This window comes from Equus quagga, chromosome 7 (assembly GCF_021613505.1).
Source record: "Equus quagga isolate Etosha38 chromosome 7, UCLA_HA_Equagga_1.0, whole genome shotgun sequence".
In the NCBI taxonomy this organism is placed as follows: Eukaryota; Metazoa; Chordata; class Mammalia; order Perissodactyla; family Equidae; genus Equus; species Equus quagga.
Window position 1 is genome coordinate 97,980,454 of NC_060273.1, and position 13,008 is coordinate 97,993,461.

The 13,008-nt window shown below is 40.1% G+C and overlaps 1 protein-coding gene across 2 annotated transcripts in view; it reads left to right on the forward strand.

The window, feature by feature from the left end:
- Positions 1-13,008, forward strand: part of SEMA6A (semaphorin 6A) — a 126,575-nt gene that overhangs the window by 56,651 nt on the left and 56,916 nt on the right. For both annotated transcript variants that reach the window (XM_046667592.1, XM_046667591.1), the window contains exons 2-4: positions 5,988-6,125; positions 8,404-8,521; positions 12,878-12,938. In XM_046667592.1, coding sequence (XP_046523548.1) covers positions 6,026-6,125; positions 8,404-8,521; positions 12,878-12,938 — 279 coding nt within the window. In that variant the 5' untranslated portion in view covers positions 5,988-6,025. The remainder of the gene's footprint in view (positions 1-5,987; positions 6,126-8,403; positions 8,522-12,877; positions 12,939-13,008) is intronic.

Sequence of the window (13,008 nt, forward strand, 5' to 3'; positions counted from 1 at the left end):
GTGCAAATGGAGATAATAAGGCCTGTCTCCCTGGGATGCTATGATGTTTAAATAAAATAACATGCATATATTGCTCACACACACAAGGTGCTCCATAAACCTTGGCGTCCTCCCGATCCTTTCTCCATTTTCCACCTCATTATTTTCCTTTGCACTCATGTAAGTGCTATGATTCACATTTTAAACATCACACAATGTGAGTTATGTTATCTTGAGACAGACTCTCCTGCCTCTCCCAGGGGCCCACCTCCAGAGATAAGAAGCTTAGTGACCTGGAAAGAGGAAGGGAGGGAGGGAGAGAGAGAAAGAGAAAGAGGAGATGGCTTCTTCTCCCACTGAAGAAATAAAACACCACTTGGTAATCTGGGGCCAACTTGAGAATTTCTTAAGGAATTCCAAGGAAAGCTATTAAAAGGCATTTTTTAATATCTCAGCTGAAGAATAATCAAACATTTATTGAGGGCTATAGTTTTATCTGCATTATCTCACAACCAATCTTGAGACACTTTTACCCACTCTAAAGATGAGGAAACTGAAGCTGATAGATCCTCAGCATCTTGCCAGAGGTCCCAGCTAGTACATGAAACAGGCCTTCAAATCCCATCTTGTTACCCTCTGTCCTTTCTGCTCCCCTGTGTTATTAGCAATAGTTTGATTTCATGTAGGAGCTTTTACAACAATTTCACTTCAGATTTTTAAAGACAGTCACCCTGTAAAGACAAAGATGGTATGGTCAGAAATCTGGAGCAATAAAAATGAAAATATTACCCTTAGTGTAAAACCCAACTAAACTCCGAATTTGATTAAATGGTAATGACGGGGGTCTGTTTGGCCAGGTTAGAACGGCTTATGGGATTTGAACTTTGCCCTGGTGTTGAAACTAGGCAGTGTCACATGCTGGGGCATCTTTGCTCTGGCTCAAGGAACTTTTCACGACTTGCATGCTGTGCCTATTGTGGTCCACTGATAGGGATGTTGAAGAGAGCCTGTTCCATCCCTTGCGTTTGCCAAATACAGTACCACTCACTGATGCACTGATTACCCCTAGAGTTTCCAAACCACATGCAGTTTAGGGGCAACCAAGAAAGAACGTAGAAAAAAATCAGCCCTGTTCTCTTTGGAAAGAGCATGCACCCAAGCACATAGAGCTTTTTCTGCCCGACCTGTGCCATAATCTCAGAGAGTGCCTGATACAATCACCACGAGAGCGACCTTTCCCAACTTCATTTCCCATTGTCCCTCCCACTGTGTGGAGCTCCAGTACACCATTCCGCCTCAACTCCTATTCCTTTTGCTCCAACCCCACACCTCCAGATGGTGTCCGTGGCCTTGGAAATGGGTCACAATGGAGTGTCCTGGTTCAGGGTCACACTGTTAGCCTGCCCTTCTATTAATGACAGCCTGAATTATTGATTACCTTTAAAACTTCCTATGATGTCAGTAGAAAATTCGCTTTATTTTAAAAGAATTACTGAAACATGGTAGTAAATGATTTTCCTCACAAGAAAAAAAAGGCCACTACCATCATTTCCCCTTTATTTCTAGGCCACACTTAAAGTTATTATCAAGAGCACTTTGCATTTGCAAGTTTCCAGATAAATTGTTTTTCTCATCATTACCACTTATTATGAAAATGTTCATTGGATGCCAACATTCTGGAAGATGATGTTGTTGTACCAAATCAGACCCAAGTAACATCCATACAGCAAGTCCAAGGGCAAATGCACTGTGCACTGTTTGCTATGGATGGACATGCAGGTGGGGAGTGGAGCAGCCCAACTGGGTCATTAAAACAAGCAACGTCCATTCATTTGTGTGTCCCACCAGGTTCACTTGCTAAGACTGACACACAGCAACTTGCAGATACTGGTAAAGACAAGCAGAACACTTCATGCAGCAATAGTGATGTGCTTTTCCTGCGTGGTATGGACATTGCCCTCAGAGCTTCAGGGGTCCAGCAGGTGAGGTTAGTGGGTGAAGAAAGTTTCCTAAAACAATGGAAAGTAGCGGGAATGTTTCCATCTGGAGCAGACCAGCCCCTCTACTTTGGGCAGCCACTGCACGGCTCCGGAGTGTTGGCCATGTGGAATGTTGGCCAGCCAGCAAGGCCAGATCTCTGACTTTTTTCTTTTTAAGAAGCCAGAAATCTGGAGTTGCATGTTAAATTTCCTAATTTTTTCCTGTGTTGGCAATTAATTTAGCTTTCTTCTTCTCTGTGAGCCAGCTTTGGCCAAGTCCTACCAGTTTGTGAGCCCAAGTAGAATTTTCCAGGTCACGATTTGGGGGAATAGTTGGACAGAGGATTAGAACTAGTATTGGGGTAAGTGTGAGTGGTGCTCTGGCTGGGGAGGCTTGTCATGGCTTCCCAATCCTAGTGGCTCTTAGGAAATTAACCTGATTAATCAGAAGTCAGATGTGACAATTTGTGACCTCATTTTCTGACTCCAGAATCCATTTCCAGTTCAAGTGACATTGCCTTTGATTCATGCTTTGCTGGCACAATGACCTGCTGTATGACAAGGTTATTGGGGATGGGGAGTGGATAGAAGCTCCAGTTATTGAAAATATTTGATCATTTCAAAAAACAATTATCAACATGAATGCAGTCACAGGATTTTCAGACAGACCTTCTTTTAGCCCCTTTTGTTTGGTCCTCAATCTGGAATACCTGAAGCCTAGTTTCCTAGCCAGTTAACTTTCTGCACGGTCCATTTAGCTCATGGCAGCCAATAGTCACACCACCATTTGTAGGTCACAGTTTTATTATTCAATTTGATCTTAAAAACTGTAAGGGAAAAATTTTAGTAACAGAATTTTTGTCTGGGCTCAAAGTGTGTAGAAAGTCAACACAATTCTTGCCCATCTGACTCAGAGTAAAGTTGTACAATTAATTTTAGATGAACCTAGATAGATCTAATAAATTTACTAAGCAGATACCTATTAAAATTAAGAATGTTCTTAAGGTTTTCATGAATTTTGTGGGCTGAGGAAGAGTAGAATTAGCGGTTTATAGCAATGGTATATTTTACAAAGGCCATTTGTCTTCAGGCTGAAAGAATAGTGGAAGGTTAAGATAATTAGATGGAAAATTCAGGGATAATAAGCTTATCCTTTTGAAGTAAATGCTTTTGTTTAGAATTCTCACATAGACAGTCTTCCTCTTATCTAACTTTCTGGATAGATGAAGCCTATATAAGCTCAGTCACAAGGAGGAAAATCAACAAATGTGTGTGGATGCCTATAAATATGCTATATGTGGGTAGCACTTTTCAAAGTTTTAAAAATTACTTAAAGAACCTCTTTATTTGCAGCCTCCCAACTAGTTAAGATTTTGAAACTCACTGGAAAGTTCCGGTTTGTTTTTATTCTCCAGGGCTATTGGTAGTCTGTATTGCTGTGGTCTTAGCAGGGAGACCCAGCCCATGTTCTGCAGGATGGGAAATGACAGTGAGATTGACTTGGGATCTCTCCACAAAGTGGTCATTTCAACAAGAAAATATATTGTCTACATGTTTACAAAGGTTAGAGCCCAAAGTTGTTAGGAATGGAAAAATACATCAAAACTTCAGCTGAAGAAAATTGTAGTGTTCATGTGGACTAGCCAAGATTAACCAGTACTGCCAGAATACTTCCACCCATTAATGTACATGTTAACAACTTGGTGATATGATGATAGAAAGACACAGAGAACAGCTATTTTTCCTGGCATTGAGCCTTACTTTAAACCTGGAGATATTTAAATAACCCTTCTCAGCCATGATCCTGGCTATGTGTAAGGGTTAAAAGAAGGCATTGCATAATAGATCTTTTTGCAGGCATTGCTCTTCCTGCCAGCTTCTAGGGTCGAGAAGTTTGCATCTAACCCATGCAATCTTAAGATGGAAAAAATTAAAATTGGGATACTTAAGAAAATAGCAGGACTTTGTCTCCTTAGCTTGTAGGACTTTTGTACAAAGATAAATGCAATTGTGGAAAGATAGAGACTCATTTGTCATGTCAAGAAAAATTCATCTTTAAAAGTAAACATATATTCCCAAAGATTTCTAAAGGAATGAGAATCAGCCTTTTGAGTCTCCATTCTTCTTCCATTACATGCTGCAAACTCTCTGGGGTAATATGCTTCCCCGTAATACTATAATACTGCTCTTGAGCCCTTGGTAAATGTTGCCACTTCCTCTTCCCCATATACTTTCTCATGTGAAATCTAACAGCTGACTGGTGTCTGGTTTATGTTTTAGTTACTCTTGTAACTGATTTCTCCCCTTTCAGTTATACTGAACAGGAGCCAGGAGAAGCAAATAAGGGCAGCAGAGAGCTTCTTCCCTTTGGGTTCAGGTTCTCCAGACTAGGAAGAACTGGAAAATAAGTGAATGAATACACTGTTGCTTTTAACCTGTCTTTAAATATATGTTTATGTCTCTTGGTAATGGATCACCCTTGTGAACAAGTAATCATTTAAAGTTTAATTTTAATCTACACATCAAAGATGGAGATACAGACTTGCTCAGGCTTTTCTCTCAACCTCTCTCCCGCTTTGATTTTCAAGATAAAGCAAATTAATTAATGTGCACTTTTCAATTGAAGAAATGATTAAGACCCAGCTGTGTCTGTGAAATTATAAGTTACGATGCAACACTTGGGACTTGTTAATGCTTTTTTGGCATGAAGAAGAGAGGCATGGGTATCTAATATTAAGAGGTATTCTAGAAAGCATAAGTTAGCAGTTTGCCAAATTAACTTTCAAAGACATCTAAGTTACTAAATTTGACTTTTCTACACACAAATCTTAAATGATTGATGGACTACTATAAAATAGCTTTGTTCAAAAAAGATAATCTTTGGCAGGCTACTTCAAAGGCTTTATTACTCTGGAAAGATGAAAAGATTAGCCCTATTTTACATTAATTTCCCTGATAGATCAACACTTACTTGAAATATGCCTGAGAATTATGCGGTATTTACTGTGTGATGAGTCTTCTTTTACTGTATCCAGCAGCCCCACATGGGATTGTTTTTACTTTTAAGATTTAGGAGAATTTTTCTACACATAAAGAGCATCTTTAAGAAAATACAGATGGGTAGAACAGTATATCTGGCATTTTCATTCACTACTGTTTCATTGCATAGTATTTGAGACTCAAATATACAGAGATATGATTTTTTTAATCAACAATACCATTTCAGGATGTGGTTTCAGATTCTCCCTTTAGTATTCTTCATAGAACCTGAAAGGATCCATTTATTTCCTTTTAAACCTAGATTATGTGATTTTCTTTATGTCCAAGGCCACTATAGAATTATGTAAATTGGGGGCAAAAATCTCAACTGAGGGATCAAGGTAATGGAAAGCAGGGAACAAAGCCAGTCGTAGGTGTGTGCATGTGTGAGAGTGTGTGTGTGTGTGTGTGTGTGTTTGTGTGTTGGGGTTGAGACTGTGGTGCCTGAAGGGAATTGTCATTTAGGTCAATATGGCAGATATTCTGATTTTTATAAAGAAGTTTAGAAACCTCCTAATTTTTCAATATTGACAACTACTTCAAATTTTTTAAAGATCCTGTGCATGCCAAATAAAGCATGTCTGGGGGATGCCATGCTACTGTAAACCTGCTGAGAAGAAGAAAAGTATTTACCTTAAAAAAAGAAATGCTATCTCAGTTTCTCCCTTTTTTGGAATGCAGTTTCATAGTTCTGAAGGAGCTCCCTATAATGGCCTAAAGCTGGCTCAGGACCCAGGAACTCAGGCTCTGTGTCATGGGTTTGGAGAAACTTTGCACAACGGTTCGGCTGCATGGGGAAGGAGGGAGCAGTGACAATGGATACAGGGTCCTTATGTAAAACATAATAATCAGTGAATTCACAATGGGAAAGATATGAAGCAGAGGCCCTTTTTCTCTTAAATTTATCTTCAGGGCCATTTCATTTTATGGTGTTGAATAAAGCTGACTTGCAAAAACAAAAACAAAAATTCCTTCTTTGCTCTTTGGCAGGGTGAAGTAGAGAAATAAAGTCTGCCCGCTGAACTACTATGAGGTCAGAAGCCTTGCTGCTATATTTCACACTGCTACACTTTGCTGGGGCTGGTTTCCCAGAAGATTCTGAGCCAATCAGTATTTCGCATGGCAACTGTAAGTATCCACGATCTTACTCTCACTCTCTCCCTCTGCAAGCACTTTAGCCTGCATCAGCCAGCAAAACACAACAGTTAAAAACTTAGTAAAATAGGAGACTTGTTAGTCACTTTACTTGTGTAGATGGTAAAGGTGCATAATTCATGTCTAGTCAAATTGGTAGAATGACTGTTCTGTAAGTCTGTTAACGAGGTGTTGTGGGGACACGTGTGAAGGTTTGAAACATTCCTCAATACCGCCAGTGAAGCCTCAGTTTTTACAAGGAGGCCATGCTCATGCCGGAAAAGCAGCTATGCGAGAATATCACTATCATTTGAGTATTGCCAGTATTGTACATTTTCACATGTAACTAATACATGGGCATTGTTACAAGACAAGAACAGAAAATAATGAGACTGTTTTGGAGTCCCTAAAGTTAGGGGCAAAAATTAACATTTTTTTAACTTACAAGTTATATCCTTGCTAGACTTGGGTAGAGGGACTTTGAATTCACAGAGGACCCTTTTTAACTGTTTATAACTTCTTTTTGGTCTCTGCTTCGTTGTCGAGGGTAGAAGGCAACATGATTTGAGAATTCAGTTGACTCTTCCAAGTAGGAAAGCCCTACCTGTGTGTGGGATGGGACAGCCAATTTGCTAGTTTTTTTTCTTCTCTCCAAAAGATAAAGTATCTTAAGACAGTAAAGGTGAAAGAGAGCATTTTACCCAAATATCTATTTTCCTAGTCATTATCCCAAAATAAACATTGAACGAACCATAAAACAGACGTTTAACATTAATATGGGCTACAAGGGAGATCCATCAATGCCCAACTTTCTGCTGGATGGTCTAGGTTGAAAAAGCAATAATTTTACATAAAGGTGAGGTGGCAACACTGGACACACAAAGCAATGAGAGAACAAAAGTCAGGGCACGATTAAGGACCAAATTGTGTCATTCAAGATCATTGTTCATGAAGTGGCAGAGTCCACCTGACTCAAGGTTAAACATTCCTTATTAAGAATTAACCAAACCTCAATAAGAATTTATTTATCTCCATTTGAGATAGGTAATCTATCTGTGGTGCCCCTGTACAGAAGAGACCCCAGCCCAAATGTGCTGCTGAAAATCATACTTCAGTGGACACTCAAATTCTTGATAGTAGAGACATGAATTGTTTTAGCAAGCTCCTTGATAAATGGGTAAATGAAATGTCAGAAGAATGGAGGGGAAAGCACAAGATAATCCCATACTAAACTTGATTGCAAGTCAAATATATCAAGGCTTTCTAATAAGACACCCACTGTGAGTAAAGCTCAGATACTACAGGGGTTTAAAGTGCAGGGGTCTCAGCATAAACCTGTGAATGGTTTTCAAGTCTTATTTACACACACATACACACACACACACCCCAGTGGAAAACAACTTCCTTTTATATGTGACTCATCTTTCTTCCCTCCTTAGTTTCTTTGGAGGATTGCCAGTGCTCTGGAGATTGTAGGTTTACAGGGAGAGAGATTTTTGAGATGTAGGTATTTCCAAAGGTCTGATATTATTACAAATTACCTGCTCTCGGCTAAAGAGAGCTGTAGGAAGGAGAAATATGCTCATTGACTCCCCAAGTCAGGGAAAATTCCAGATCACCCGACTGGCTACACTCAGTTTGACCCTGTCCTGTCAAAGCCCCCATTTCTGTGAGATTAGCCAATTGCTTAACTCAAGAGTGAACTTCCCACAGTTCCTAGAATGCCAACCAACCTAGCGGGGCTGCCTTCAATAGTAGATTATTCCAACTGGACGCCTGTGGAGACTGTATTTTTCTTCTGGCTCCTGGACGAGGGCTTTCGCCTCCAGACCACATTGCCTTTGTGGTGATTGATGGAAAGGCTGCTTTGAAATAGTTTTGTCCGGAGACAAGATCTTTGGCAGACTGCCCCTCAGGCTTAGCACTCTAAAGAAGATGAAAAGAAAACTGTGGAAGAAAAGAGCACCTTCATGTAAAGAGTTCACTTGCAAGTTTAACCCCCAGAAAGAGGGACAAGTCAGAAATTGTGACACTTAGAAATAGAGGTCCAAGCTTATTATCATCTGGAAACAAAACTGTAACTTGATCATCCTTATAGAGCACTCTTCTACCATAGTATTTCCTAAAATAACAGGAGTATTGGAGATGGAAAATGGTGGCATGGTGTGACTTAAGTATGGTTTTGTTCTCTGGCTGCCCTCCTCTCCCTGCCCTGTCAATTCTTGGCTTGATTTCCTCTTCCCTCTCTTGCCCCCATCTCCTCTTTTCACAGATACAAAACAGTATCCGGTGTTTGTGGGCCACAAGCCAGGACGGAACACCACACAGAGGCACAGACTGGACATCCAGATGATTATGATCATGAATAGAACCCTCTACATTGCTGCTAGGTGAGTGGGCTTTTCCTCACGTCTGCCTCCAGACCATCTGCAGGTCCTAAGACCTAAATGTACCCACTATGCATCATTTTAAAGATCATGACATTCCCAAACAAAGTGTTATTTAATTTAAAGGCTACTTTAATTTGTCAAGCAATCATTCTTTCAAGATTTTCTGTCTGTTTAACTTTATGTGGATTTAGATAGAAATAATTGCATATTTTGGAGCTCAGACTCAAGTAATCCACTGTTTATCTTGAATACGTATGCAAATATTTACTCAAGCTCCCAGTAGAGTGCTTCTCTCCTTGATACTTGTTTGTTAAATTAAGTTGAATGGGTAAATATGCATTGCATAGTGTGTGTGTAGGTGTGTGTGTATTAAACGTGTTTGTAATTTTGCAATGAATATATAGTATGAATCATTACTTTAACAGAATGGCAGTAGCACCCATTTTAGAATAGTTTTTGATTTGGATCTAGTAAGAAAATACTCATCCACTGGGGAACTGTCATTTAAACAGACCATGTCCTAAGGCTGAATGGCATGGTAAGAATGTTGCCTATACAGGGATCACCTGGATTTTGGCTTTTGTTTTAATTCTCCTCTTAATTTACCTGGACAACTTCTCTGGCCATGAGTGTCCTCTGTCAAATGAGAGGTTGGATTAGATTATCTTAATGAAGTATCTTGGGATTCTAACAATATATGAGCTCCCATTTTGAGGGCGTGTAGCTCATTCAAAATAATTCTAAATGAACAGCAGCAAGGAGGACTATCTTGTGGGGTTCCACTGTGTTCTTACCTGGGTCTAGATTGATTAATCATTTCACACTGGGAAGAAGAAATAGAGATTGTGTATGTGGTACTTGTCTGTCTGTGAGCATAGGTGAAGAACAGGTAAATAATGACAATGCTTGATTCTTTTAAACCACGTAGATGTTCTGAAATGGACAAGCTATGCAACAAAGTAAAGAACCATTGGCTAGATCAAAATATCCTGCAAGATCAAAATATCCCATATTTGGGCACAGGGAGCAATGCCAAAACACTTAAAAAATTTTACTTCACAAGTACTGACGTACTACATACTAGTTGTATGTGCTATATAAATTGCACTTAGAGTTGTAAGTTCTTTATAAATGTTAATTCATTCAATCCTGAAAAAAAACCCTATGAGAAGGAGTTATTATTATCCCCATGTCTTATAAGAGGAAACCAAGGTACAGAAAGGTGAAATGACTGGGTCAAAATGACAGAGGTAGGATTTGAACCAGGACGGTCTTCTTGTTCTAGGGTCTGGGCCCTTGTTCCCTGTACTGTGCAGCCCACTGAGCAACAGAGGTAGTACTATTTGTCCTGACAACAACCTTCTAATAGCCTTAGACCAAGGACATAGCCATTGTGGGTATTCATGAAAAAGCATTCCACTGAGGTCCTCAGTAGCCACCTCTCTGGTAGAATATCAGCTCCTTCTTTTTTAAAGATTGGCACCTGAGCTAACAACCGTTGCCAATCTTCTTTTGTTCCCCCCTGCTTTTTTTCCTCCCCAAGTCCCCCCAGTAAATGGTTGCATATTTTAGTTGTGGGTCCTTCTAGTTGTGGTATGTGGGACACTGACTCAACATGGCCTAATGAGCAGTGCCATGTCCGCGCCCAGGATCCGAACCCTGGGCCACCGAAGCGGAACACATGAACTTAACCACTCGGCCACAGGGCCGGCCCCTCAGCTCCTTCTTAAATATCATTTTTAGTTTCCTAAATGTAGCAGGGTTGGAAGACTACATTTGTACCTAATTATCTAAAGGCTAGTCAAAACAAATGATTAAACATTGCATCTGTGAGAAATAGGTTGCCTCAAGAATCTTCCATGAATTGTTCACTTTGCAGTTGAGTCTCTAGGGGAAAAAATGGTATAATGGACTGTAGCATGGTCTGGACTGCAGGTCCAGGGCGGCACCTGAGCGAGGAGCAAGGTGCTATGCAAACTTAAAAGTGACCGTTATTCCAAAACAAAGACAGTTTTATCCTAACCCTCACCCCAAAAAAGGAGAAAGAAGAAATGGAAGGAAAAAAAGGAGAAACACATTCATTTTTTAGAACTGTAAAACAGAGTTGCCTTTCATTAACACCCTAATATTGACATATTGGTTTTTACTCTATATGAAGCCACTTCCCTTCAATATACACCCTTAAGAAAATTCCTAAAGGAGTTCTGTGGCCACCATGTTTAGGATCTCCCCTCTCCCTTTGCTTTCACATCTCTCAACATTGCCCTGAGAGATCCAGGCTCCTAGGCAGCAAGTAACACGATTTATAGTTAAATCCTTCCCCCAGTCTTGAGCCATGGCAACACAATTCAGTGGTGCTCACTGGAGGGGTGAAGAGGAAGTCCTGGATTAAGTCGGTTTGTGTTCAAATAACTTAATTCAGTAAGAGCAGTGTATGAATCCTAGGATGCACACACCCGTGGTTGGGAATAACCCCCGACCCTGGTCTGTGGTTGAGCATAAAGTGCTATTTCTGTTCTCTGGGCAGTGTGATCTCCTGGATGTTGAAAAAGATTGCCATTCTCCAAAAGGAGATTTCATTCATGGAATTCTATTTTTAAAAGGCTTCCCCATTCTGCTAGACAATTGGTGTCAGAAATCGGAAGCCAGTCCCATCCAGAACCCAGGGATTGAGTCAAGCTTGACGGCAAGAACCACTTTCAGTTCTGCTTTATTATTATCCATTTTGTAAATTCTTTCTTTCTTTCTTTTTTTTAATCTCCCAACTGCTAATTAACATAAACAGGCCATGCCAGAAGGGGGCAATCCTAGAGCTTTCTGAGGAATTGCCAATGCATATTAATCAGTTGTTAATTTACAATTCATATATTCGGTCCTACTCAAAGTTTTAAGGGGAGGCAGGGCAAGGAAAAGCCTAGAGCCATCTCAAACCTGATACCAAAGTAAGAGGCAATTCCATTCCAATAATGAGCTGACCCACAGAACCACCAATAAAGTCAACCAAGTAATAAACGCATGCAATAAAACTGCCTTGAAATTAAAGGGCAATGTGATTCTGGCACCCTACTGATGTTTGAAGAACTTCCCAATTCAGTAACTTACAAAACAGGCTCCCCATTCTCCCCCTCACCCCCCCCCCACACACACACCCCACACTCACAGTTCAGTAGCAGGCAGAGGAATTTTATAAGCCAACCGCCTTGCCCTCTCCTTTTATTTTCACATGAGAGAGCCTGTTTTTATTTCTATTTTCTCTGTTGTACTTTCCCTAAAAGCAGTAGCAAACAGATTTCCGAAGAACTGAGAAAAAAAAATTCAAGTGAATCCTGACAGCAGATAATTCCTTTCTTTCTTTCCTTTTTTCTTTCTCCCCGACCCCCTTTCTTTTAAGTAATGAGGGGGCTTGAAAGTGCCTGGGAGCCTTGAGGTCGGGGTTTAAAGCTGTGGGTAATTTTCCAGCCCCAGGATTTCCTGCATTTTAGAAAAAGTCAATGTTATTTCAAGGGAAAATGAGCTGTTTTGCTTTCCCTCACTAGCCCCCCATCTCCCCGGTTGAGTGTAGTTCTTTTCTTTCTTCTGAATTCTAGACAAAAACGCCCTTGTACTCAGCTCACACAGAAGGGGATGTTTAAATATAGCCCCACACCTGAGCTGCTGATTCTATTTCTCTCCTTCCAAGGGGAGATTGGCAGCAAATCTTAAAGACAACCAAGTTCTCAGCAAAACAGGAAGGTGAACAGAAGCAAGAAACGTAAACTTTAGCTCAAGTACATTTTAGACCTTAATTGACCATCATTGTGTGAAGAAAAGAGTGGCTTCTGGAAATAATTTTACCTTTATCGTCTTCCATCTTGTCAATCAAATCATCAAAGCTACGACTGAAAATATGTTTTCTAACGAGAGATGGAGATGGAGAGTAGCTTTCTGTTAGGGCCCTAGATGAACAAACGTGGCATGTTGAATACTAAGTGTTTGGTACATGGATTTCAAAATACTGAAAGGGCATGTGAATCCATCTGTGTTCCAGTTTGGGGGCCAATTTCACTTTCAGAGTCCTCCCTCCTGAACTACATATATACAGACATTATAGCTCTGGTTTGAGAGAGACTACAGGAAAGTTCTCCTAAAAGGTATCTCTCACAGCAAGATGCCACGATTTGTCAGAAGGTGCCGAATGTGATCCTGAGGCGTCTCTTGTAGGCTGAACTCTTCCCTTTTTCTTGGATGTGGATGTCTTATTTTTTAATAACATGGGTGTGGATTTATCTGCCTTGAATGAAATATGTACTCATTCAGGAAAAAAATGAACTCTCTTGATTCTTGCATTTGACATTGTATTCATTTTTTTGTTCCTAGGGACCATATTTATACTGTTGATATAGACACCTCACACACAGAAGAAATTTATTGTAGCAAAGTAAGTAGTTTAAAACCATCTTTCTGAAATGAAGGACCTTAGGATGGTTTTGAAGAGAATATGTATTTTA